Raw genomic sequence first — 27,848 nt, 5'->3', positions numbered from 1 at the left:
TTAAAAAAAAATAATTTTTTTGAGAATTTTAATAAAAAATTTTGAACATGATTGTTTTTTCGAAAATGTTAAAAATAATTCTAAAAAATTTTAATGTTATAATTTTTTGTATGTATTTGAATTTTCGGAAATATGTAATTGAAAATTATTGAAAATAATTAAACATTCAAAAATTACAAGGAAAAATTACTTTTTTCAAAAATATTTTAATATAATTTTTAGAACCTAATTTTCATTAATTTTCATAATTATAAATTTGCACTTGAAAATTTTTCATTGAAATTTTTCAGAATTCAATTATTTTCAATCATTTTCAATGAAAACTCCTCAAAAGTTGATTTTCAAAAATTGTAATAAAATATTTTCGTTCAACAAAATTCCCGGTTATTTCCAGGCTTTTTCCCGGTTTTTTTTCTCATCAAATTTAAATTTATTTGATTTCGAATAAAAATAAATCTACAAATGGTTTCGAAAATTTTTATTACAGTTTTTATGAATAATTAAATTCTTTTGACGAGTTTCTTTAAATTTTTTGAAAATAATGTTTTTTAAATAATTTTAATTAAAAATTTGGAAAATAATTGAATTAAACAAAGAATTTTTTCAATTTTTTAAAATAATCTTGTCTGTTCATAATTAGAATTGAAAATTTGATTAATTCAATTTTATTAAAATGTATTGATACTAATTGAATTTCTGCAAAGAATTTTACTATTTATAAAAGTAATTGAATCCTTCCAAAGAATGTTATTATTTATGAAAATAATTAAATGTTTGCGTAGAATTTTATAAAAATTTTAGAAAATAATTGAATTGTGGAGAACAATTTAACTATTTATAATAATAAATAACTTTATAACTATTTATAATAATTGAAATTTTGAGGAGAATTTAAAAAATTTTGTAAACATAATTGAATTTCTGCGAAGAATTTTATTACTTTTCAAAATAATTGAATTGCTTATTAGAATTTTATGGAAATTTATGAATATAATTGAATTCTTAAGAAGATTTTTTTTCAGTTTCTAAAAATAATTGAATTCTTTCGACGATTTTGAATAAAATTTTTAAAAAATAATTACATTTTTCGAGGAATTCGATTAAAATATTGTATTAAAAATAATCGAAATTCTGCAATGAGTTTTACTATTTATGAAAATAATTGAATATATTGCAAAGAAATTTTTAAAAATAAAATTATAATTACGGTGACTAACTTCCCTTGATTATTTTCGAAAAATTGAAATAAAATTCTTTGAAAGAATTTAATTATTTTTAATAGAATGTGATTCTTTATAAAATTCAATTAATCATCAATTATTAAATTAAAATACTTTGAAAATTCGATTTTTAAAACGTTTTTTATGAAATTCTTTAATAAATTTAATTATTTTCAGTTGAATTTCACAAAATTTCTATTAATTCGATGATTTTTTTTTTAAATTTATTTTCATACTATATTTGAATCAATGACTGATTTTTTACTATAAAATTAATTAGTTTTAAGTAATTCAAAAAATAGCTATGTAAATTGGAATAAAAAGGGATTTTTTAAAATCAAATTAAAATAATAAAACTTTTTTTAATTTGGTGAAAAAATTTCCGATTTGGTAAAAAATTCCTGAAATCTGGCTTATTTCCGGTCAGATTAAATTCCCGGCTATTTCCCGGATTTCTCGATTAGTAGACATTCTGATTTGTTTATAGTTATTTTTTGCATTATAAAAATCAAAATAAGTTGCATTTTATACTAAAACTATGTTATTTTGTCGCATTATTTGAAAATAGTTGAAAAAAGTCGAAAAAGTCATAATATCCAAGGCCTGACTGTTAATATTAAATATAGCGCTCATTCAATACGGAAATTCAGAATTCTCAAAAAAGTTGAGCAAAAAGAATCGGAATGATTTCCTTTGAAATGGAAGTACATGGTAAAAATTAGGTATGGCAAATTTTTGAAATTCGATTCTAAATTCAGAATAGATTCTAAATTTGAAATTGAAAATTGAAAATTAAAAAAATCGGAACGAAATTAATTGCTTTTGGTTCCGTATTTTGAAATGAAAGCAAAAATAATTACATTATTTTGCCAAATTGAAACCAAAAGCAATTAATTTCGTTGCAATTTTTTTTTTGAAAATTCAATTCTGAATTTAGATCATAATTTCGATCTAAAATTGTGAATTTGTTTTGCCAATCCTGGTGAAAATGATTTTCTTTTAAATCGTCGACTCGACATTTTGTACTGCATTGCTCCAGTCGACTTTAGAAGGAACGAGATAGAAGGCGGGAGCAATTTTACTGCCACAAGGACACTGACAGCCAGAAATCCAGCTGAAAGAGCCTAATTTTGAATTACATTTTGGACAGTTGAGTTTGCCCTCCACATTGTGCGTAATGTCCGGCATCCAGGCGAGTGGTTCTATGAAATAAGTCTTGTTACACATCTCGACAGTTTTCGCCTCTTCCTGCTGCTGCTGCTTTGCCGCAGTCTCTGGCATTTGTAAGTTTCTTATTTGCTTTGGCAGAGTTTTGTCGTTTCCCTTTTTAATACTGACGTGTCGCCAAATTTGCTTCTCCTTCGGCGAATGAGGTAGAATATTACTGGCGTTCGCGACAATTCGCCGACACTTTTTGCAACGATAAACTGTTGGCTCCGGCCGAACGGTGGTCAATGCAGGATCAGCCTTCACCAAATCCATATAATTTTGTGGGAGAATTTTTGCCTTTCTCACTTTATCGGCGGCAATTTGAAGTCGATATAATTTAAATTGAATATTCGTATTGTCAACGCTGAAGTTCATGTGCTCGTAGAGTTTTAATTGAGCGAGAAATCCGGGATTGGGACCAACAAAGCGTCTCTTCTTTTTCACAGCGTCAAAGGCTGTGGTAAAAGTCATATTGTGCCTTTTCATCATGTAGGCGATTACTAAAGTTGCTGAACGTGAAACTCCGAAATAACAATGAACGAGAACTTTACCGCCACGTTCCAATGAGTAGAGAATAAATTGATAGGTGTCTTCAAAGTAGGTCAGTAAGTCCTCGCGAGGCATATCAGTGACTTGGATGTATTTCAATGTGATGTCAGGGAGGGTTTGAATTTTCCTTGGCAATGGACATGAATCGACTGTTAAAATGTGTGTTATTTGCTCTCGTTTCAACCATTCTGAATCTGTAGCTGCCGTTAAGTTTCCCAAGTAGAGATTTGGCTCAATTTCATTGCAACTCGAAGGTCCGGCGTCGAAATCCTCTCTCGTTATAATACCCTCGTCCTTTTTCGCCATTATTGTCCTAAAATAAAAAATACTTCTTAGAATCTCTCCAAAAGAATTCATTACAATCAAAAATACTTTAAGGCTCAATAAAAAATCTCTAATAAAAATTAATTAATAATAAACTGTTATAATTAAAATACTAATAATTTTTCTATGACCTAAAGGTCATAATTAAAATACTAATAATTTTTCTATGACCTAAAAGTAATAATTAAAATACTGATCATTTTTCTATGACCTGAAGGTCATAATTGAAATACTAATAATTTTTCTATGACCTAATACAATCTTAATAAAATTTCATGAGGAATTCAATTTTTTAAAAATCTTTAATCATATTTTTTGAAAAAATTAAATTATTTTCTAAAATTTTAATAAATTCTTCGAAACATTCAATTATATTTATAAATAATAAAATTCTTGGTAATAATTCAATTATTTTTAAAAAACTCTTTGCAATAATTCAATTATTTAAAAAAAAATTTCACGAAAAAATTCAATTTTTTTCTAAAATTTTAATAAAATGCAATAATTAATTGTTCAAATTCAATTATTAACATACACGATCATTTTGAAAACTTGAAAGAAATTGTTCATAAAATTCAATTATATTTCCAAAATTTTTAATTAAAATTATTTAAAAAAAACTACATTATTTAAAAAAAAATTCAAAGAAATTTTTCAAAAAGAATTTAATTAAAATTTTCCAAAATTTTAACAAAATTTTTTAGCGAGAATTCAATTATTTTCCTGAATAATTAAATTCTTTAAAGGAATTCTATTATTATGAAATTTTTTGATAAAATTCTTTGCAACAATTCGATGAATTTCAATATATTAATTTTTAAATTGAAAATATTTAAAAAGAAAAATTATTATTAAAAAAGTTAAGAAACAAAAGAGCAAACAACAAATACCTAATTTCAAACTGCGAACAAATTACCGGAATTCTACAACGATTATTAATATAGATTATCATCATATTAATTAAAATACTAATAAAATTATTCGTATTTTAATTATGACAGTCATAGAAAAAAATTATTATAGAATAATTCATAGAAAAATTATTAGTTATTATTGTTATATTATTCTATAGCCAAGAAATAGAAGAAAATTGAAATACTTACGTTTTTAAATCAAGTGCAATATATTAAATAAAGTGAATTTTTTTCGCTGTTCCTTTAATTAGCACGCTGCTTCCTTTAAGAACAATTCGTTTTAAATCTAGACACAACTTTGCCTTCGTGATAAAATAAAATTAATAAATAATTTAACGGTAATCGATTTACGAACAAGTGAAACGGACAAAAATAAATTCTAATTAAACCCTTATGAATGATCATTTGAAACAGGAATATTTATGTATCAACAGTTGATATTTATTCCAATGGTTCCAATGATATTAATATTGAAATGATTGAAATATTATATATATATATATATATATATATATATATATATATATATATATATATATATATATATCTTTATATTAAATATTAATATGTTAATATATTATTGTTATTATTTGCTATTATTGTTACTATTTTTACTAACATTGAATTAATACATAAAAATATAATTAATTAACAAAACACAAGAATTTAGATGCAATCATGAAAAGACAAGAGGTTAGGTATTTGAATAATAAAGAATTTAACAGAAAAGTGTTAATTGATTCTACTTGATTAGAATGGGAAAATAAAGAAAGATTCACTGAATGATTGTTAATAATAAACTGAACAAAAACCTGAATTATGTTGAAGAATTCCAGCAAATATCTTTGGATGACATTATGACAAACGCGCGCGCACATAATAATTGAAGGTTATGTTCGACAATCAGCTGACTGGAAAAACCTGCGTTGTGCGTTCTTCTCACGCGCTTTGTCATTTTGTAAACAAAAATCAAAATTTGTCAACTGAGGACTGACAATTTTTGAAAGTTTCTATTATAAAAATGTGATCAAATTGAGTGCGGGGAATAATAGGGAGATAATCTCACAAATAGTGAGATATTTTTACTTTTAACTATATAAGTTATTAAAAGTAAGAGTTCTTCAAAATGTTGCACGAAATACTATTATCTCTCTGGGGGTGTACAACTAGTGTTGCAGAAATTATTAACACAGACGTAAGTATTTGTAATTAACTAATTTTTAATGTTCGTGATTAAAATAGTGTTGGTTTTTTTTTTCTTAAAGAATTCATGCATTTTTTGCATTTTTTGAGAGAACATAACCTATAAGAATTTGTTTTTTTGCGGAAATATTGTTTAAAACCCTATAATAGTATAATTGTTATTGTTTGTTTTTCTAGTATTATTTTTGCAATTTTAGATTGAAGATGCGAGTAAAAGACTTCATCCAGGAGAAATAGCTATAATGAAAGAGATTTTGGAGATTGTTCAAGAATGCAATCGAATAAGAAAATTTATTAAACGTTACTCGTCTGTCGATATGCAGAATAAAAATTATACTGGTAAGTTGTCGATATTTGTAAATTTTTCGTTTTATTTCAGGGTGGCCACATGTCAGTAAAGTCAGAAAAACTAAATTTTTGTCAGTGAAGTCAGGGAAATGACAGGAAAAAAAATTTTTTGTCAGGAAAATTATGAAAATTAAAACTTTTTTCAATTTATTTTCAAAAATTGCGACTTTTCTTCCAAATATTGCAACAAAATACAACTTTTTTTTTAGTATTAAATGCAAATTATTTCGATTTTTATAGTAAAAAAATTACCTAAAACAAATCTTTCAAAAATTATTCTTGAATAATTTTTTAAGATAAAATTAAATTTTTCAAATATATCTAGGTATAATAAAAATCGTTTTAAATAATTGAAATTTTGTAAAATTTAATTGAAAATAATTAATTTTTTTCAATGTATTTTGTTAAAATTTTTGAAATTCAACTTTTTAAGAGTTTTAATTTAAAATTTTGAAAATAATGATTGAATTATCAAAAATTTTAATGAAAAATCTTTAAATAACGTATCTACATTAAAAATTAAAATTAGCTTCTAATTATATTTTAGAATTATTTTTAACATTTTGGTGAAAAAAATCACATTCAAAATTTTTAATTAAAATTCCTCAAGAAATTAATACAAAAATTCTTTTAAGAAATTCAATTATTTTCGAAAAGTTACATTAAAATAATTTTAAAACTAATTCTTGGAATTATTTTTCCATTTCTTTTTAAATATTTTCAATTTTAAAAATATTGTATTGAAAGTAAATTGTCAGGAAAATTGATAAACTGAAACTTGTGACCACCCTGTATTTATTTTTAGACAAATTGTGAATATTCTTCATTGAGAAAATAAATGTTGATTTTCTTTATACAGAAAGTGATTTAGTTTTTGGTTTATATTTACGAGCTTTTTGTAATGGAATGGACGAAGCTCTGGAACCTTTTCGACAAGAAATCATCGAAATGGAGCAAATTGTTTTGAATGATTCTCACACACCGGTGTCGATGATTCTTTGCCGTTTACAAAAGTATCTCTCCTTATTTTGTGTTTTCAATTCAATTATATCAGAGGTATGTTCATTTGATTTATTTAATTTAATAAAAAACAATTTAATTTGAATTTAATTAATTATTAATAAAATAAATATATTTACGATTTATTTAATTTTTAATTCTAGATTCAGAGTCGAAAACTTTATGGATGTAAATTATTGCAGTGCGTGCATAAGCATTCGAATACAGGAATTCCCGAAGTAAAAGAAGCTCTTGAAAAGTAAGAAGACTAATTAATGTTTTTTTTTTTTTGGTTGATAATTTCAAAAATTGAGAAATGAAATTTAATTTTTCAGAGTAATGCGTTGTATGCATGTCGTTTTCTGCAAGCATCTTATAAGTTGGCTTTTATATGGACAATTGGAAGACGAGCACAAGGAGTTTTTTATTCAAAAAAGCGCGGATGACTCAGACGATCTTGGAATTTCAGTCGATGGAATGAATAGCGGTACAACGGAGGCAAAATGTGTGAATATGTGGAATTACGATATACAAATTGATATGCTTCCTTCCTACATTCGAACCACTTTGGCCTCGAAAATCTTGTCTATCGGACAAACTGTCATCATGTTCGGAAACGATCCACGTCAGAAAAAAGGTTTTTTTTTTCAAAGAAAAATTCCCAAAGAATACAAAATTTTTGTTCTTTAGACAAAATTAATTTACTAATTTAATTGAACTAATTTACAAACTATTTTAGTTAATAAAAAAGATTAATAAGACAAAACTATTTTACGTTACGTATAAACTATTTTTGTTAATTAATAAGAAAATTAGTTAAATTAGTTAATTAATTGGGTTTTTTTTCATTAATGATCTAGAATTGTGGTACGAAGGCAAATTGGAAAATTCAATTTGGGGCGACAAGGAGAATGAGCATTTCGAGAAACTTCAGAGTCTACAAATGCAGACGAAATTCAATGTGATGAAATTCGAGAAAACTGTTGACGATTTGAAACGTTGTGTCACTGAGCATTTATGGCAGGTGACAATTGAAGAGGCACAATTGATGCAACAGTTGAAATTAATAAAAGATTTCTATCTAATGGGAAGAGGAGATTTGTTTCTCGAATTCATTAGACTCACCTCGCATATTCTCAATATTGCTCCAACGAATCATACATCGCCGGATGTTAATTTTACTTTTCAAGCAGCATTGAGAAAATTATATTCAAACGACGAAAGTGCCATGGATCGATTTACTTTCTCAGTTAATCTTCCGCCCAGCAAAACTACCGCCGATGATGAAGGAAAGGATCGAGAGGATCCAATCGGTAGTATAGATAATTTTTACCTGAAAAGAAAATTCAGGCTTTGCACTCATCTACTAAAACCTACTATTTACTACTTTTTTACGTTATGCTACTATTTGGGTTTTTTTTAGATTTTAACCACTAAAAGCTACTATTTCTAATTTTTTTTAAAATTTACTTTAAAATCGCTAACACTAGAAATCAAAAAACTATTCTCAAAAATTATAATCAAATTCTTTAAAACCAATCAATTATTTTAAAAAATGTTTCTTAATTCAATTATTTTCAATATCTACTATTTTCATAAAATTTCGCAAAAAAAAATCAATTATTTAAAAAAAAATGATAAAATTCATCCAAAATTCAATTATTCTCATAAATAATCAAATTTCCACAGAAATTAAATTAATTTAGAATAGCATTTACAAAAAAATTTCGAAAAATCAATTATTTAACAAAATTTTTATACAATTCTTCACAATAATTCAATTATATTCACTAATAATAACATTTTTTATGGAAATTCAATTTTTAAAAAATTTTTTGGATTAAAATCTAAGCAAGAATTCAATTATTTTCATAAATAATAAAACTCATTGAAGAATTTCAATTATTTTCAATATTATTTTAAATTAATTAATCAAAAAATTTAATTATTTTCAAAAACAAAAAACTTTTTCAGAAAAATTCAATTCTTTTTTTAAACATTTTAATAAAATATTTCGCAATAATTTAATTATCTTCATAAATATAATAAAATTCTTCTCAGGAATTAAATTTTTGTAAGTAGAATATTTATTAAATTCTACGCAGGAATTCAATTATTTTTAAAAATAATACAATTCTGAAGAATTCATTTATTTTTAAAAATATTAGTAAAATTCTTGTCAGAAATTCAATTATTTTCAAAGCAATTTAAAAATAACTCAATAAATTCGATTATTTTCAAAAATAAAAAAGCTTCAAATGAATTCAATTTTTTTTTTAAATATAATATGAATTAAATTCTGCATAGAAATTCAATTTTCATAAATAATACAATTTTACAGATAAATTTAATTATTTTCGATAAAATTTCTCGACAAAAATTCAATTATTTACAAAAATATTAGAATTTTTCACAGGAATTTAATTATTTTCAAAAATAACAAAATTTTACACTGAAATTCAATTTTTTTTAAACATTTTAATAAAAATTTTCGCAATAATTCAATTATTTTCATAAATAATAAAATTCTTCTCAGGAATTCAATTATTTCTTAAAATAAAAAATTTTCTATTGAATTTTATTCTTTTAAAATAGAATATTTATTAAATTCTATGCAAGAATTAAATTTTTTCAAAATAAATAATACAATTCCGAAGAATTCAATTATTTTCAAAAATATTAGTAAAATTCTTGGCAGAAATTCGATAATTATCAATGCAATTTAAAAAGAAAACTCGATAAATTCGATTATTTTCAAAAATAAAGAAGCTTCAAATGAATTAAATTCTACACAGAAATTCAATTTTCATAAATAATAAAATTTTACAGAAAAATTCAATTATTTTTATCAAGAATTTTTATTATTTTTATAAAAATATTTAAATTTTTGTCAAGAATTTTAATAAAATTCGTCGAAAGAATTTAAACATTTTCAAAAGTTTTATTAAAATTCTTGACAAAATATTTAAATATTTTTATGAAAATAATCAAATTCTTGACAAAAATTCAATTTTTATTAAAAATAATAAATTTAAATCGCAATTCAATTTCTTAAAAAAATTAATTTAAAATAATGCTTTTTTAAAAATTTTTGGAAGAATTCAATTCTTTACAAAAATATTAGAATTTTTCACAGGAATTCAATTATTTTCAAATACTTTAATCACATTTGTTTGAAATAATTCAATTATTCTTTTAGATTTTAATAAAATTCTTCTCAAGAATTCAATTATTTCCATAAATAATTCTTCGAGAAAATTCAATTATGTCGATAAATAACAAAATTATTCGCGAAAATGCAATTATTTTGTGGTATTTTAATAAAATTCTTTACAAAATTCAATTATTTTCATAAATAATAAAATGCTTTTTAGGAATTCAATTATTTTCAAAAAAGTTTAATAAAATACCACACAGACATTTAATTATTGTCAAAAATTTTAATTGAATTCTTTGTAAAATTTAATTATTTTTAAAAACTTTTCGCAATTCAATGATTTTCAATATCTACTATTTTCATAAAATTTTCAAACAGAATTCAATTATTTAAAAATTTTTTAGAAAAGTCTTGGTAAGAATTCAATTCTTTTCATGAATAATAAAAATTTCTCAAGAATTCAATTATTTAAATTAGAATTTGCATAAAATTAGTACAAAGAAATCAATAATTTAACATTTTAATATAAAATTCTTCGCAAGAATTAAATTATTTTTATAAATATTTAAATTCTTTCATGAATATAATAGAATTCGTTGCAGGAATTTAATTCATTAGCAGGATAAAGAAGAAGTAAATATTTTTGATGAAAATTAGGAAAAAGTCAGGAAAATAAATAAATTCTATTAAAATATAGAAAGGAATTTTTGTCAGTTTTCTGAAGTTTCTTAAACGAGTTTTTTTGGTCGTCAAGCTTATTTTTTTCGATAGCTACTTTTTAACTACTTTTTTTAGTTTGAAAGCTATTTTTTGATACTTTTTTAAAATTAATTATCGAGTGCAAAGTCTGTAATTCTTAATTAATTAAGAATTAATTAATAAAAGTCTGTAATTTTGTGAAAAATTCAATTTCTCAATTGCACAAAAAAATAATTCAACATTTTTGTTTCTAGAAAAACGAGGTTGGGGTTTGATTGTTCTGCAGTATAAAGTTGTTTGGCCTCTACATTTATTGTTCAGTCCGGCGACTTTGAAGGATTATAATTCCCTCTTTCGATTTTTGCTGAGAGTGAAGAAAACACAGATTAATTTATGGAATCTTTGGAGAGAACACGCGCGGTCCAAAAATATGTAATTGAAATTTTTTCTGTTGGTCAAAAGTATTTAAAAAGTATTTATAAAGTATTTTAAGAGTAAAATTAATTAATAATAATTCGGTTCTGTGATTTTCAGAGAAATAGATGTGATCCAATTGAGGAATAATTTGATATTCATTGTCGATAATTTACAATATTATCTTCAAGTCGACGTTCTTGAAAGTCAGTACACATTAATGGAAAATAGTATGAAAATAACGAGAAATTTCGAGGAAATTCAACGAGCTCATTCTATTTTTATGGCAAATGTGATGTCGCAAACTTTTCTATTGAGCAGTAATGTTGGGAAAAGAAATCCTGTAAGTTCTTTTTCAAATTTTATCAGAAAACAAAATGTTGAAATTGAAATTGAAAAGACGATTTTAATTATTTATTTTTTCCAAAGGTAAACGATCTTATACAATTGTTACTTCGTCTTTGTGATGATTTCATTTTACAATCGTCTCTTTGGAATATGGAAAACTTATTGGATTCAGAGAGAGAGGAACTTCAGAAACTTTACGATACATTGGAAAGTTTAATGGATTGGTTAACGAAAACTTTAAGTCGAGTTCGTTCGCAACCAAGTGGCGAGCACTTGGCACAATTACTTTTAAGGCTCGACTTTAATCGTTGGTTTAGTAAGAAACTAGAGAGAGTCTAAAAAAAAATACTAAACTACAAATTCGAAAAAAAAATGTGAGTGTAAATATTATTTTTCTTTTTTTCGTTTCGTAAGTGATGATCGTAAATAATTTTTGCGCTCTATTAAGAATAATTATTTTTTATATGAGAAAGGGCCAAGTTGAGAAAATACAGTTTTAAATGATCATATATTATTTATTTGATTGTGATGATTTTCTAAAAACTAAATTTTAAGCAATTTTCTTGGAAAATTAATCTTGAAGCTGTTCGGAAAATTCACGAATTATTAACACAATTTTTTTTTTGAATTAATACATTTTTTTTTCAATTTTCTTTATCAAAAACTGAAAATTGATATCTTTACACAATCGCGATTGAGTATATTTAAGGGTATATACTAGATCCATGACGGTAAAGTGTTTCTTATAAATAACTTTCAAATTACAGCCGTCCGCTTAAGCGGAAAGAATTTTTAACCCTTAAATCTCTAAATTAAGATATTAAATTTAAATTCGCAAACAAATTAGCAATTTTAATTTAAATTTGCTATTTTCAATCTAAATTTGCCATTTTTAAATTTAATTTCTGTTAAATTATTCATAATATCGAATTAATAGGATTATTAATTAATAATTATATTAATTAATAAATTAATAGATAATTATATTAAATTAATAATTATTGCATTGATATTATAAGGACAATTAGTGAGTTTTTCCTTATTTTTAGAGACTTAACGATTTGAAATTCCGAAAGAAAGTGTTTCTAAATTTAATTTAGTTGTAATTTGTTCAATGCATAATACTGAAGAAAATTGTAATTTTCAAATATGCAAATCACATATTCTTAACAACACTTTCTTTCATAAATTCACCAACGAAGTATACATACTTTTTGTCATTTTTTTTGTACATGATTTTTAAATAGCTGAATACGTATATTAACACTTTTTTTTACTTAAAGGAATGACACGTTTTTTTTTTTTTTTAAAGTGAAAACAATCACAGGTACTGACAATACCATATTCGTTTGACGATAATAATTATTTCTTTTTAAATTAAACTACTTAAATATAGCGAATTATTGTTACACTTAAAATCGAATTTCTTCGTTTTAGAAGAAATTATTTTTAAGTTTTACTATACAACACTGTTATAATACATTGTTTCATTGTGTATGAAATAGCAAAACTCAAAATGTGTGCATTATTCGAATCATTTTCTTCTATCTATAGTCGAGACAATGTTTCTTTTTTTGGATCAATTCTAGTTTTCGTGCCTGTAAAATATGCTTTTACAAACTTTTTTTATTCGTATCTTTCTTTTTCTACTTCTTCGTTTATTTTGTTTCGAATTTCAGTCATTTTATACTTTGTTCATTTATTCCGTTTGTTTAATATTTCTCTTTTTATTTTTTTTAACTACTGAATCTTTCATATTTCCCTGTATTTATGGATTCTTTTGATACATTGATTCATTTTTCTAAAAATGTTTTCGCTGCACATCGTCTACTCTACTTTTATGGACAATAGAATTTGCAGTTTTCTTTTTTACAATATTTTATGAAAAAAAAATGCATTCGATCAACGAATGACTGGTGAATTGTTCCGTATTAAAATAAGAGAAGACAGAGTTAATTGGTGAATGTTTTGTTATTATCTGTCCTAATGTGAATTTAATATTCGGAAGCAAGTGCGATTTTAAGTCTCTTTTTCTGATACGTCGACAATTTTTTTTTTATTTTCGGAGAAACAAAATTGGAAAAATAATTTATTCCAAAATACTATCTCTCTTTTCTTTTTTCTTTCTTCAACTTTCTACATTTTCTAAAAACAGAAAACTAGAAAACAGTCCCTTTTCTTATACGAATAAATAATCTCTTTGATGAATCTCAAAAATCTGCACCACTGGGAAAATAAGATTCGAATTATTGAGATTGAGAAAAATTAAGGGAAAATAGCTGTAAAGTATAATGTAGGCTTTTAGGGAAAGGCACAGACGGTTCCCTTTTTTTGGGGATCCATAATATGGTCTAGGATTATTTTTTCTTTCTTTGAATTCTTCAACTAAGCACTACTCGGTTTTTTTTCTTATTATTGCACCATCAAAATAAATTTTAGATTCTGATTTTTCTTTTGGAATATTCGATAAATTTACGATTCAACGCACGGCTGTTCGTACGCAAATTGATTGCTACAATTGAAACATTTCGTCTTGCTGTTGCTGAAGTCTTTGCAGTGATGTCCGCACTCGTCTTCCTTGTGTCATGACAACAGTTGATGGAAGACTGTGAACATCGCTTGACGAGAATGAATTAACTAATTCTGAAGTTGTCACTGGCGCGTAAGGATTTGAAGAAACTGGATGAGAATTTCGTAACCTCGCCACCGCTTTTCGTTTCTGTATAAATGAATCGTCACCCTCGTGACAAAATCTAAAGGAGAAGAAAAATTTTGTTAGTTTTAGGTTAGTTCTTCTTCAGGATTGCCACAGGTCAGGGAATTCAAGGAAAAGTCAGGGAAAGTAGAATTGGTCAGGGAAATCAGGAAAAAGTTAGGGATTTTTATTAAAAGTACTGAAAACAATTAAATGTTTAGAATCTATAAGAAAATTCTGATTTTTTTGTCTTTGTTTGCCTCATAAACTAAGAAGTACCACGAATTATAAAAAATACTTTAAATTTTTTCTATTTCTGAGTGACAATAATTTATTTTAAATAACTTAATTCTATTGAAGAACTGCCATAAAGTTATTACTTATAAATCATTTAATTAAGTATTGTTTTGAAAAATTTTAATTTCAATTCTGAAAATAGTTTCAGTTTAAAAAATTTTAACGTAATTCTTTGAAAGAATTTAACTATCTTAATAAATAATAAAATATTAAAATTCTTTCTAGAAATTCAGTTATTTTCAAAATTGAAAACAAACTTTTTGTCAACATTTTAATTACCTTTCTAAATACATAGCAAAATTCTTTGCCGAAATTCAATTATATTCAGGAATTTTTATAAAATTCATTGTAAAATTCGATTATTTTCATAAATAACAATATTCATCACAATAATTCAATTATTTTAAAAACTAAGAAAATTCTTCGCAGAAATTCAATTATTTTCAAAAAACTAAAAAAAAACTCTTGTCAACATTTCAATTAATTTCAAAACTAATACAATTCTTCGCAGAAATTCAATTATTTTCAGGAATTTTTATAAAATTCATTGTAAAATTCAATTATTTTCATAAATAACAATATTCATCACAAGAATTCAATTATTTTCAAAACGAATAAAATTCTTTGCAGAAATTCAATTATTTTCAATTTTCAAATAACTAAAACAAACTCTTGTCAACATTTCAATTATCCTTCTAAATATATAGCAAAATTCTTCGACGAAATTCAATTATTTTAAAAACTAAGAAAAATCTTTGCAAAAATTCAATTATTTTCAAAAAACTAAAAAAAAATTTTTTGTCAACATTTCAATTATTTTCAAAAATAATAAAATTCTTCGCAGAAATTCAATTATTTTCAGGAATTTTTATAAAATTCATTGTAAAATTCAATTATTTTCATAAATAACAATATTCGTCACAAGAATTCAATTATTTTTAAAACGAATAAAATTCTTTGAAGAAATTCAATTATTTTCAAGTAACTAAAAAAAATAGTCGTCAACATTTCAATTATCTTTATAAATGAATAGCAAAATTCTTCGACAAAATTAAGCATTTTATTATTTATTTATTTTTTTTATTTATTTTTAATTTCTTTTTTATTTTATTTTTTTTATTTTCATTAAGCATTTTAGCGTAAGTTTTTAGAAATAATTGAATTTTGAAAAGGTTTCAAATTAAAATCTTTGAAAATCTGAATTTTTCATACTTTTAACTATAACAATTCTTGTAGAATTCTTTTTTTTAAGTTTAATTGAATATTCTTTGAAGTTTTTATTTTCTAAAATATATTTAATTAAAGAAGTTTTTGAAAAATTATTAAAAATAATTGAATTAAAGATGAATTTTAGTAGTAAAAAATTGTAGAAAATAATAATTGAATGGAAATGATGACAATAATTTTCAACAAGTTACAGTGACAATATTTTTATACTATAAAATAATGATATTATCACTCGGTCATCTTTAATTAATAAAAAACATGAAGAAATCGATCTCTCCGAGTCGAAGACGGAGTGATCGATTTCTTCATGTTTCGTAATAATATTTTATAAGTTGTTGATTTTCGAAAAGTTTTGAATTTGAAATTTTTGAAAATCTCAATTCCTATGGAAAAATGATAATTAAATATTTATTTGAAAAAGAAGTTTTTGATGTTTCCGAAAAACAAAATTAAATTTTTGTGGCAACCCTGTTATTGATTTAAATGTTTAGGCTTCTTGATTATTAAATTAATTTAATATTTCTTTATTAGTTTAGAAATTTGTATTTTTGTTTAAAAAAACAAGGGGAAGAGTTTTTTTTTTTCAACTTACTCACTATTTCCTTGAGCGCGTTTGACATCTTTCTTAACACTGGCTATTGATGAATCCATTCTCGCTAGGAAATCGTCTACAGAACTTTCTTGGTCTATGGACGACGATATCGACGAGGACCTAGAGGTCTAGAAAAGAATATTTAATTATTTTTTCATCAATTTTCGAAAAAAAAAGAAAAAAATAGTCGAAAACTAACACTTGCAATCGTGTGATTGGATTCAGATTCAGTCAAAGCATCATTGCTTGGAGTAGATAACGGATTATCCACGGGTACTGGGATCAATAAATATTCTCGTAGGAATAAGCTATCCGTTGCCCACAGTCTATTAGCTCTTCTAATTTGCTCCGTCTGTAAGAAAATAAATTTCTATTAATACTCATTGACATTTATTGTTCATTTTGAAAAATTTTCATTGCATACAAATTGCATTTGATGGAAATTTAATTTAATAAAAATAAATATGGAAATTAATACAGAAATTTAGAAATCAATATAGAAATACAGAAATAAATATAGAAATTAAATAAAAAAAAAAATATAGGAAAAAAAAATAAATAGAAATTTTTCAATACAGAATTTAATTTCTACTTTTTTACTTTTTTTCGAATATTCAAATATAGTTTTACTGGTATTTTTTACTATTTTTCCTTTTGTAAAGATGATAAGATACGAATATCACCTATAATACAGATTAGATATTTTTAATACCTTTAAACTGTTTGTTGCCAAACGTGAAATATTGGTAAAAAAAAATTATTTCCAAATTATTATAATTTATAGTTCTAATTATCCAAAATGCAAAAACAAGCAAAAAAAGACGAAATATAATATGACTGGGAACGAAAAGTTTTAAGAGATAATAACGTATTCATTACAGATAAGATATTTTAGTATCTTTCTTTTATCTCTCTTATTAAATAACTAAGATAATTCAATTTCAAATTATAATCAACAAAATTATATAATTTTTTTTCTAACGTACAAATGTGCAGGAAATAAAAAAAGTGTTTAAACATCTTTTTAAATTGTCGAGTCTAGATATTTTTGTAAAAAAAACGAGCAAACAATATTTTGGATCGAAATATTATTTTTTTACTAAATGCAAATCTACAAAGAATTCTTTTTATAGCATTGACAGAATCGACGTTACACTTTTTGAATTTGTAATTATTTAATTTTATTTAGTTTGATGCGTTATTTAAATGTAATTTTGTTTATGTCAAATTTGACAAGATTCTTATATTTTTTTCTAATTTGAATTATTCTCTCAAAAATGAATTGTGTTCTCGTCTATAAACTTGGCGAAAATAGTAGAAAATAGTAGTAAAAAAATAAAATAGTAGTAAAAAATAGTAGATAGTAAGAATATACCGATATAATTATCATGACAATTTAAGTTGAAAAATAAGGCAAAACTGTAATGACCTTGCAAAGTGATCATTCATTCGTGAAAATATCACGTGCAAGAAAATGAAATATTTGACTTTGTTAAGAGTAAACCAAGCAAAACGTAAGTGGGATATTAAAATCATTAAAATACTAAATAGCGAAATTAAAGAGTAAATTATAAAGTTTGCAAAATAATTTTAAGGTTATGTTAAAATCAACGAATCTCTAATTTACTTTCTAGTTTTTGATCATATGACTACAATTTTAATATCATTCAGAGCGAAGAGAAATTTTTCCGAGTAAAATGAATAAAATGAGTAAATAGGGGAAAATATTATAGTGACACAGTTTTTCGACCTGTCAATAGAATAAAAATGAATTAATGAGAAATATTAATTTTGTATACGTACAGTGACTCCAAATTTAAGGGCGATTCCCTGAAGTGTATCTGACTTGGACACAACATGTTTGATCATAATTTCATTTCGTTTAATGTGTTTAGATGTGCTTCCATACTTTTTGAGAGCTTTACCAGAATTGCGAATTGATCTTCGCTCTTCCATTTCATCGTCAGCATACCGCTCCATATAAACACTTAAAATAAATTTCCAATTCGCTTCGTCTCACAACAAGATCATTACGAATCAAGTACAGAACACTCACTGAAATACGCGACAATTCGACCGCATGCGGATAGAATTTACTATGTTATCATTCAGGGTGTAATTGTCACAATACTAAATGGTCGGTAAATTGATTTCTCGTACAGTCTAAGGAATTCCCCAGATCGTTCGTACCAACAGTGGTTACCAAGAGAGGTTACCGACAGAGTATTACAGTGGTCTACCTTACCGACGGGGCGAGTTCGCTCGACAAGCGCAAGATGTCAGCCATTCTTCGTTCGAGCGAGCGCATTGAAAGATGTTCTTTCTCGACCCGGTGATTTTCACTGTTCTGTTTCACATAAAACCGCGAGGGTTCTTCAATTCGCTCGTTCCAGGGTGACACACAGTTGCATCGAGTAATCCGAAGACGCGCGACGTGCGTGCATGCATGCGTGCATATGTCTTCGTGTGCGAGAGGTGCCTTTTGCCCGCGAAAGGAGTTTTCGCGAGTTGTCAGTTTAGTGGTGTGTGATTATTAATATTATCTCATCTTTATAAATGTCAATCACGTGTGTTTAAGTGTTTCGTATTATTCAAGTTGACAGCATATCCGCATTGCCGGCTCTCAAAAAATATACAAAACAGTTAATGACACTCGATAAGAATTCGCGGTGCCGGTGGAGGAACTAACCTCCCACATCCCCCCTTGGAAACATTAATAAAAACTCCTTTTATCTTTCATTCTTTTTCAAAGTGTTTATAAAGAAAAATAATCAAAAATGAAATTATTCAAGGAACCCGTGTCAACAATTCCAATGTTAGTCGTTATTTTATTGTGTTTGTGCAAAAATAACGTGGGATTCACACGTTTTCGACGAACGATTAAGGATATTAATAATGAGACGACTGATTGTCATAGTGTGAAGAGATTTTTTGACAGTCAAAATATAACGATAGCAACGCTTGATGAACCTCTTGGGAATGCAGACAGTGAGTATTTCATTGTTATTTTGCCCTTTTTTGTCGGCATTGTTTCTTGGCCTGCGCGGAGTTTCTCTCACGTTTCGCGCCTCTTTCTTTCATTCTTTCTTTCCGAGTTCTTTCAGGGTCGAATTCTTTCGGCTTTCTGAAGTTAAATTGTTGTCCTTGAAAAATGTATGTAAGGTACCGAATAAAAATTCAATCGTGTACTTTTGTTTTTTGTATGGACTTTTAGTATAGAAATAGTTGACTGTGAATAATAGATTAGCAAAAAAAAAGAAGGGGATTTTTCATTTACAACAATAGTAATAATTGAAAATCATGTTTGAGAGAAAGAGAAATATTTCTCTTTCAATAGTTTTTTCGAATCGGAATATTGGAGAATAAAAATAAACGAAACTTAATTGGAAATGGATAAAATCATTCGAAATGCTCTCAATTTGTGATCGGAAGTTTTTGATTGATTGCGCAAAAATTATTTTGAGGATTTTTTAATATTTGGTAATAAACCTTTTTTTTAGTTTTTTAAAAAAAATTTTAATTGTTGAATAAATTTAATGGTTTTTGAATAAAATAATGAATTTTTGAATTAATATTGAAATATTTAGTGTATATTTAATTATCTAAATAATTTTAATATTATATTTGAGATACATTCAAATGTTCCGTATAAAAAATTTGCTGATATGAAAAGTTTGATGTAAAAGAATGTTTATCATTGTTCATTGGTTTTATTTTGTCACTTAATTACATTCTCCTCATAATAAGAGAGTATTTTTTTTATTATTCAACGCACTTATTCTTTTATGACTGCTAATACCTGCTAAAGATTACATCAAACAAATTAAGATTTCATGTATACTTTAAATCGCAATTTTCTTGTCAATTAATTTTACTCCTTTTTTATCTACTTGACAATTGAAAATTTATCAGACTGCAAGTATTTGTTTTTATTTCAAAGAAAAAAATTTGATAGTGTTGTAAAGTAATTTTTTTTATTATATTTATTCAAAAATTTTGATTTTTAAGGAATGTTTATTATTTTTTTTTCTCCCATTTTTCTCTTAAAAGTTTTTTTTCCTCTTCTTTTTTTGAGTATTTTTTTCAGTATTGTTTCATAATTTTTTTTTTCGTTTTTTTAAAGGGATTTTTACGGTATAATGGTATAGAGTGAATTTTGTCTCCTTTTTCCGCCTATTATTTTTGCGTTTTAGTTTCATTCGAAGGTGGATATAAATTAACAGAAAGTAGACAACAACGTCATTAAGGCGGAGGATTTTCTCTGATCTATTTTGTGACGCAAGCGTTTAATATATATAAAGGAGAACGTTAAAAATGGCAACTATTGCCAGGCAAAAAAAAAATATATACATGACACAACCCTTATAAATTTTGGATGAGCTCCAGTTTTTATTTCAAAGGAAAAAAAAATTACCTATATATTGTTTACATAGTTTTTATATCGAAAAAGGAATATTTTCTTTTTTAAAATTAACTTGATGCAATTTTTACTTTTTAATTATTTGCTTACAAAGTATAAGTTATTTACTTACAATGTTCCTAAAGTTTTTAACTTTCAAATGAATTTACTTCTAAGCAAGAATTCAATTATTTTCATAAACAATAAAACTCATCGAAGAATTTCAATTATATTTTAAATACTATTTTAAATTAATTAATCGAAAAATTCAATTATTTTCAAAAATAACAAAATTTTTCACTGAAATTCAATTCTTTTTAAAAATTTTAATGAATTTTTTCGCAATAATTCAATTATTTTCATAAATAATAAAATTATTCTCAGGAATTTAATTATTTTTGAAAATAAAAAATTTCCAAATCAATTCCATTTTTTTAAATATGAATATTTATTAAATTCTACGCAGGAATTCAATTATTTTCATAAATAATACAATTCTGAAGAATTCCATTATTTACAAAAATAAAAAAGTTTCAAATTTTCATAAATAATAAAATTTTACAGAAAAATTCAATTATTTTCAATAAAATTTTTCGACAAGATTTAATTATTTTTAAAAATAATTGAATTTTTTTGTAAACTTTTATTATTTATGAAAATATTTCAATTTTTATCAAGAATTCAATTATTTTTGAAAATTTTAATAAAATTCTTAGCAACTATTCAATTATTTTCATAAACATTAAAACTCATCGCAGAATTTCAATTATTTTTAATATAATTTTAGTCGAATTATATTAATAATTCGAAAAAAAATGTAATTATTTCTTTAAAAATTTATTAAAATCCGTAGAAAGGATTTAATTATTTGACAATTATTTGTTGATAAAATTCAAATTATTCAAATTATTCGAATTTTTCGAAATGTGATAAAATTCTTTACGAGAATTCAATTTTGAGAAACATTCAATTATTGAATTAATTATTTATTATTGTATTTACATAATTGAATTCTCGTAGGATTTTCTATTAAAAATTGATTTAAAAATGAATTTCAGTTAAAGTTTTAGATAATAATTGAAGAATTAAATTTTTAGAAATAAATTGAATTTCGAAAAGGTTTCAAATTAAAATCTTTAAAAATCTGAATTTTCGATTCTTTTAACTAACAATTCTTTTCGAAATTCTTTTTTTTTTTAAAGTGTAATTGAATATTTTTTGAAATTCGTCAAAGTTTTTATTTTTTAAAATATATTTAATTGTTGAATTTCCGAATAATCGAAATTTCTGTAAAATTGAATATTGTAAACAAACGGATTTGAAAATTAAAGAAGTTTTTCAAAAATTATTAAAAATAATTGATTTAAAGAAGAATTTTAGTTAAAAATTCTAGAAAATAATAATTGAATATAATTGAATTACAGAAATTCAATTATTTAAAAATTTGTTGATGAAATTCTTTATGAGAATTCAATTTTAAGAAACATTCAATTATTCAATAAATTATTGAATAATTATAATAATGAATAATTATTTAAATAATTGAATTCTTGTAGAATTTTCTAATAAAAATTGATTTAAAAATTAATTTCAGTTAAAGTTTTAGATAATAATTGAATTTTGGAGAATAATTGCATTTTTTTTAGAAATAATTGAATTTTGTAAAAGTTTTAAATTAAAATCTTTGAAAATTTGAATTTTTCTTAATTAAAAATTCTATGGAACTAATTTTTTTCAAAAAGCTTTATCGAAATTTTTTAAAATTAATTCAAGTTTTTATTTTCTAATTTATATTTAATTGAAGAATTTCCGTATAATTGAAATTTCACCTAAAATTGAATTGTAAACAAATGGATTTGAAAATTAAAGAATTTTTCCAAAAATTATTAAAAATGATTGATTTAAAGAAGAATTTTAGTTAAAAATTCTAGAAAATAATAATTGAATTGACAATGATGACATTTTTTTTAAATAATTGAAATCCTGTAAAGAATTGTATAATTTATTTATGAAAATAATTGAATTCTTGCAACGCATTTTATTACATTTTTTTAAAATACTTGAATTCTTTTAAGAAATATTGAAACAGTAGATTTTGAAAATATTTGAATTTCAGCGATGAATTTCATTATTCGTCAAATGTAATTGAATTCTTGCAGAAAATTTTTGAAAATAATTGAATTTTTAATATTTTTAAAAATAATTACATTTTTCGAAGAATTTACATAAAATTGTATTAAAAATAATTGAAATCCTTTAAAGAATTTTATTATTTAGGAAAATAATTGAATTCTTGTAAAGAATTTTATTATTTTTAAAAATAATTGAATTCCTGTGAAGAATTTTATTATTTATGAAAATAGTTCAATTCTTGCAAGGAATTTTTATTACATTTTTTTTTTAAATAATATTGAAATCCTGTAAAGAATATTGTATTATTAGAATATTTTTTAGGGTCAGGGATAAAGTCAGGAAAAAGTCTGGAAATTAGGGAAAAACAAAATTCAATTTTTGTTGCAACTTTGAGTTAATTTTTTGAATTAGTTTATTTTTAAATAAATTTAAATTTAGAGATTTTATACAGTCAACTCTCGATAAATTGAGTCTTAAGGGAATGTCAAAAGTCGAGCTTCAATGGATGAAAAATCGAATCGACTTTGGTTTCTTAAGGGACAAAGGAAATTTAAATTATCGAATGCTTTAAGTATGAAAATTATCTCAACTCTCTAAATCTGAATTAGTAGAATTTTACTAAGAAATATAAAATTTTTAGTAATTTTTAGTAGTTTTCATGTAAGACTTTTCCGCTTTTCAATTAGTAGAATATTACTAATTTTTAGTAAAATTTTACTAATAGTTTAGTAGAATTCCACTAATTGAAAGTCACTTATTTTACTATAAATGAATTAGTGAAACTGTTTTATCTACTATTAATAAAACGGTTCTACTAAGCAATTAGTAAAATCTACTAAAAATTAGTAAAATTTCATTGTTAGTAAAATTTCACTGTTAGTAAAATTTCACTGTTAGTAAAATTTCACTATTTGTTGGTAAAATTATTACTAAATCATTTGGTGGAAAGTCTACTAATTCAGATTTAGAGAGAAGAAAGCCAAAAGCAACTTGAACTTATCTTTAATTATCGAGAGTTGACTGAATGTTGAATGGCGAAACCAGAGCGAATCAAAAATCCAGTAAATCAATTTAGTTAGAAATTTTGTGCGCGCGGATTTAAAATTGAAAAAAATCGAAATCTTCACGTCTCGTTCGATTTTTGCCTTTATTGCCATCAAGGATTCCCATAAAGCCGCTGTATGCTATATATATATACATGAAGTTCTTGTGAGGTGCACCGTGAGAAAAGGGCAACGTTGGGCGACTTATACATATACATATATGAGATCCTTTGCCACACCCGCAGTCCTGACGCATCGTAAAGTGTTTGACCGACCCCTCGTTTCCTTTCGTTCTTTCCTCCACCTCTTCTACTTCTTTTTTTTGTTTTTTTGCAAGCCTTCCATTCGGCTTGGTTAAGCAAGGGTAAAAGTTAGGTATCGAAGCATATGAATGTCGACTCTGGGCTATACGCAGAGAGAATACCGATTTCTTGGGACGAAGCGCCAATTTGCATGATTCAAAGATTTCTTTTCTTTCTTTCTTTCTTCTTTTTTTCTTCTTCATCTGAAAAACCGACCCAATGAGAGAGAGAGGCGCCTTTGGAGACACTAAGGAGACACACTTATGTCATCGAAGAATATATAATGATCTCCTCTCGCGGCCAATAATGTAAAGTACTTTTCGGAATTAGTGAAAGAGTGGAAAAAAAGTATAGAGTCATTCTAACACTTTTTGGTGAATATGGCTCTTTCTTTGTAAGCGGTAATTTATGCAAATTTGGCGAATTCATAATTAGGAATCATTTTTTTTTCTTTCTATATTTTTGTAAAGGTGATAATAAATTATTGTATTTATGGGGCTTTTTAACCGGTGGAACAAATTTGAACTCGTAGTTTTATCTCCCTTCGACGTAAGAGACTTATCTCTTACTTTCTTAACTATAATTACCAGTAGTTCTTGTTTATAAGAAACTAAAATATTTGCTAGACATTTTGGTCATTTTAACATAACTTAAAAATTACATTCAGGCTTCGCATCTAATATTCACTACTTTTTTTACGTTATGCTACTATTTGGGTACTTTTTTTTTGATTGCAGCCACTAAAAACTACTATTTCTGTTTTTTTTTACAATTTTCACTACTTTAAATTCGCTAATACTAGAAATAAAAAAATTATTCTCGAAAATTATAATCAAATTCTTTAATGATCCACAAGATTTGAACGTTCAAATGAACGAAACATTTTTTATTAGAAATATTTTTATAAACTACTGTTCTCAATAAAAATTCCAAACTTAAATTTTACACTTAGAAACTTTATAATTAATTTTTTTTATAGTGACACAAAATTATTGTAACAAAAATTTAAATTGAAGAAGAAATAAATAAATTTCGTTTATTTGAACGTTCAGAACTTTAGATTTATATTCTTTAAAACGATTCAATTATTTTCAAAAAATATTCGAAATTCAATTATTTTTAATATCTAGGTATTTTCATAAAATTTCGCAAAAGAATTTAATTATTTAAAAAAAAAATTGATAAAATTCATCTAAAATTCAATTATTTTCATAAAGAATAAAATTTCCACAGAAATTCAATTAATTTAGAAATAGCATTTTCAAGAAAATTTCAAAAAAATCAATTATTTAACAAAATTGTTATACAATTCTTCACAATAATTCAATTACTTTCACTAATAATAACATTTTTCATGGAAATTCAATTTTTTAAACCAATTTTTGATAAAATTCTAAGCATGAATTCAATTATTTTCAGAAATAATAAAACTCATAATAGAAGAATTTCAATTATTTTTAATAGTATTTTAAATTAATTAATCGAAAAATTCAATTATTTTTACAAATAAAGTTTTCTATAAGAATTCAATTATTTAAAAAAAAATTTCATATTATATTTCGAAAAAATTAATTATTTAAAACAATATTTATAAAATTATTATAAAGAATTCAATTATTTTCCAAAAATAAAAAAAATTTTTCACAAAAATTCAATTCTTTTTAAAAATTTTAATAAAATTTTTTCGCAAGAATTCAATTATTTAAAAAATAATAGAATTCTTCTCAGAAATTCAAAATTATTTTTGAAAATAAAAATTTTACCAATCAATTCCTTTTTTTAAATAGAAATTTTCAAAAATATTAGTAAAATTCGATGTCGAAAGAATTTAAAACATTTTCAAAAGTTTTATTAAAATTCTTGACAAAATATTTAAATAATTTTATAAAAATAATAAAATTCTTGACAAAAATTTATATTTTTATTAAAAATAATAATAAATAAAATAATAATTTCGAATTGCAATTAAATTCCTGGAAAAAATCAATTATTTAAAAAAAGTTTTTTTTTAAATTCTTTGGAAGAATTCAATTATTTACAATAATAGGTATTCATAACAAAAATTCAATTATTTCAATAAATAATCAAATTCTTCACAGGAATTCAATTATTTTTGAAAATTTTAATAAAATTCTTAGGAACTATTCAATTATTTTCATGAATAATAAAATTTTTTTTTGCATGATTTCAATTATTTTTAAAACAATTTTACAAAAATTGCTCAAAAAATGTAATTATTCTTAAAGATTTGATTCCAATTTTTCGAAAAAATCAATTATTTAAAAAAATGCTTTTTTAAAATTTTTTGGAAGAATTTAATTATTTAAAAAAAAAATTAGTATTTTTCAGAGGAATTGAATTATTTTCAAATGTTTTAGTAAAATTGTTCGAAAAAAATCAATTATTTTAAATACAATTTGAATTATATTTTTTTGAAATTATTCCGGAAAATTCAATTATTATTTTGAGACAATTTAATAAAATTCAATTTTTTTCTTAAACTCTTCGTAAGAATTTAATTCTTTTCATGAATAAAAAAATTTTCACAAGGAATTCATTTATTTAAAACATAATTTTCCTCATATTTTTCGAAAGAAATCAATATTATTTAAAACTTTTTATAAATTTCTTTGGCAAGAATTGTATTATTTTTATAAATCTTTAAATTCTTTCATGAATAACAAAGTTAGTGGCAGGAATTCAATTTATTAGCAGAATAAGAAAGAAGTAAATAATTTTAATATAAATTAGGAAAAAGTCAGGAAAATAAAATATAGAATGAAATTTTTGTCAGTTTTCTGAAGTTTCTAAAACGAGTTCTTTTGGTCAAGTTTATTTTTTCGACAGCTACATTTTTACTACTAATTCATCTCTCTAAATTTGAATTAGTAAAAATATTTACTTATTTGAATTAGTGACGGACTTTTTGCTTTTGAATTAGTAAATTTTACTAATAAGTTAGTAAAAATTACTATTTCTGTGTAAAATTTACTAATTTTACTAATAAATTATTAATTTACTAATTTTAGTAAATTTTACTAATAAGTTAGTAAAAATTACTATTTATTAGTAAAACTTACTAATTATTAGTAAAACTTACTAATTATAATACAAAAGCAAAAACTTAGTCACTAATCCAAATTAGTAAACATTTTTACTAATTCAAATTTAGAGAGATTTAATAAAAGAATTGATGCTGATGAATTAATCAAAAGTGACTAATAACTAGAGTGTACTACTAGTCTACTACTTTTTGTTGGTAAAATTCTACTAGCAATTAGTAAAATTCCACTATAATTGCTAGTTAAATTACTATAGCAATTATCAGTGAAACTTGACCAAATCTTTCGGAGAAATTTTTTTTTGGTAATTTCATCAGTAGCTTTCCACGCTAATCAGGGTTGCCACTAACCCACAATTAAGCATTATTGCATGGGTTAATAAAGCATTGTTATAATGTTCGTCAATTTTTAAAAACAAATCGGTAGAATCACATGAAAAAAAAAACTAAAAAAAGTGAGTAGATTTTTAAAGTTAAATATCAGTGGATCCAGTGATAAAAGTCGGTATAGTTGTGTCAATAACACGCTGACACTAATTCAAATTTAGAGAGAATAGAAAAAATACGCATGCACGTAGAGTCACGTGACGAGCAAACAGTCACATGTCCTTAAGTGAAGAAGTAGGAATTAACGAATGAAAACGAGTTCGATGAATGAAGAACGAGGGAAGTGATATTAGAGATGAGAAGGAAGTAGTAACATTATTACCCGAGG

The 27,848-nt window shown here is 24.0% G+C and overlaps 4 protein-coding genes across 5 annotated transcripts in view; 2 read left to right on the top strand and 2 right to left on the bottom strand.

Moving 5' to 3' along the window:
- Nucleotides 1-1,495: 1,495 nt before the first annotated feature.
- LOC122508016 (dual specificity protein phosphatase MPK-4-like) lies at nucleotides 1,496-5,140 on the bottom strand. 2 transcript variants are annotated; one of them, XM_043621083.1, is made up of 3 exons: nucleotides 5,029-5,140; nucleotides 4,406-4,478; nucleotides 1,496-3,291 (listed from the first exon to the last, which is right to left on the bottom strand). In XM_043621083.1, exon 3 carries the CDS (start codon nucleotides 3,282-3,284, stop codon nucleotides 2,220-2,222), a length of 1,065 nt encoding a protein of 354 aa, XP_043477018.1. In that variant the 5' UTR covers nucleotides 3,285-3,291; nucleotides 4,406-4,478; nucleotides 5,029-5,140; the 3' UTR covers nucleotides 1,496-2,219. The 2 variants fall into 2 exon arrangements, with proteins under 2 accessions (XP_043477018.1, XP_043477019.1); XM_043621084.1 differs by lacking the exon at nucleotides 5,029-5,140 and having other exon boundaries at nucleotides 4,406-4,497.
- Nucleotides 5,141-5,159: 19 nt separating this feature from the next.
- On the top strand, nucleotides 5,160-11,898 carry LOC122508014 (gamma-tubulin complex component 4-like). The gene is made up of 9 exons (XM_043621081.1): nucleotides 5,160-5,411; nucleotides 5,617-5,758; nucleotides 6,627-6,823; nucleotides 6,931-7,025; nucleotides 7,102-7,403; nucleotides 7,627-8,079; nucleotides 10,877-11,054; nucleotides 11,157-11,379; nucleotides 11,466-11,898. The coding sequence occupies exons 1-9, from the start codon at nucleotides 5,343-5,345 to the stop codon at nucleotides 11,721-11,723; spliced, it is 1,917 nt and encodes a 638-aa protein (XP_043477016.1). The 5' UTR covers nucleotides 5,160-5,342; the 3' UTR covers nucleotides 11,724-11,898.
- A 560-nt stretch (nucleotides 11,899-12,458) lies between these two features.
- LOC122508018 (lysM and putative peptidoglycan-binding domain-containing protein 2) lies at nucleotides 12,459-18,286 on the bottom strand. Its single transcript, XM_043621085.1, has 4 exons — nucleotides 17,999-18,286; nucleotides 16,395-16,547; nucleotides 16,196-16,323; nucleotides 12,459-14,137 (listed from the first exon to the last, which is right to left on the bottom strand). The coding sequence occupies exons 1-4, from the start codon at nucleotides 18,173-18,175 to the stop codon at nucleotides 13,897-13,899; spliced, it is 699 nt and encodes a 232-aa protein (XP_043477020.1). The 5' UTR covers nucleotides 18,176-18,286; the 3' UTR covers nucleotides 12,459-13,896.
- Nucleotides 18,287-18,470: 184 nt separating this feature from the next.
- Nucleotides 18,471-27,848, top strand: part of LOC122508013 (division abnormally delayed protein) — a 191,666-nt gene continuing 182,288 nt past the window's right edge. The window contains exon 1 of the mRNA XM_043621080.1: nucleotides 18,471-19,183. Within this exon, the coding sequence (XP_043477015.1) occupies nucleotides 18,973-19,183 (211 nt within the window). The 5' untranslated portion in view covers nucleotides 18,471-18,972. The remainder of the gene's footprint in view (nucleotides 19,184-27,848) is intronic.

Source organism: Leptopilina heterotoma, unplaced genomic scaffold (assembly GCF_015476425.1).
Source record: "Leptopilina heterotoma isolate Lh14 unplaced genomic scaffold, ASM1547642v1 Lhet_52, whole genome shotgun sequence".
Taxonomy (NCBI): Eukaryota; Metazoa; Arthropoda; class Insecta; order Hymenoptera; family Figitidae; genus Leptopilina; species Leptopilina heterotoma.
This window is presented reverse-complemented; position numbering and strand designations above follow the sequence as displayed.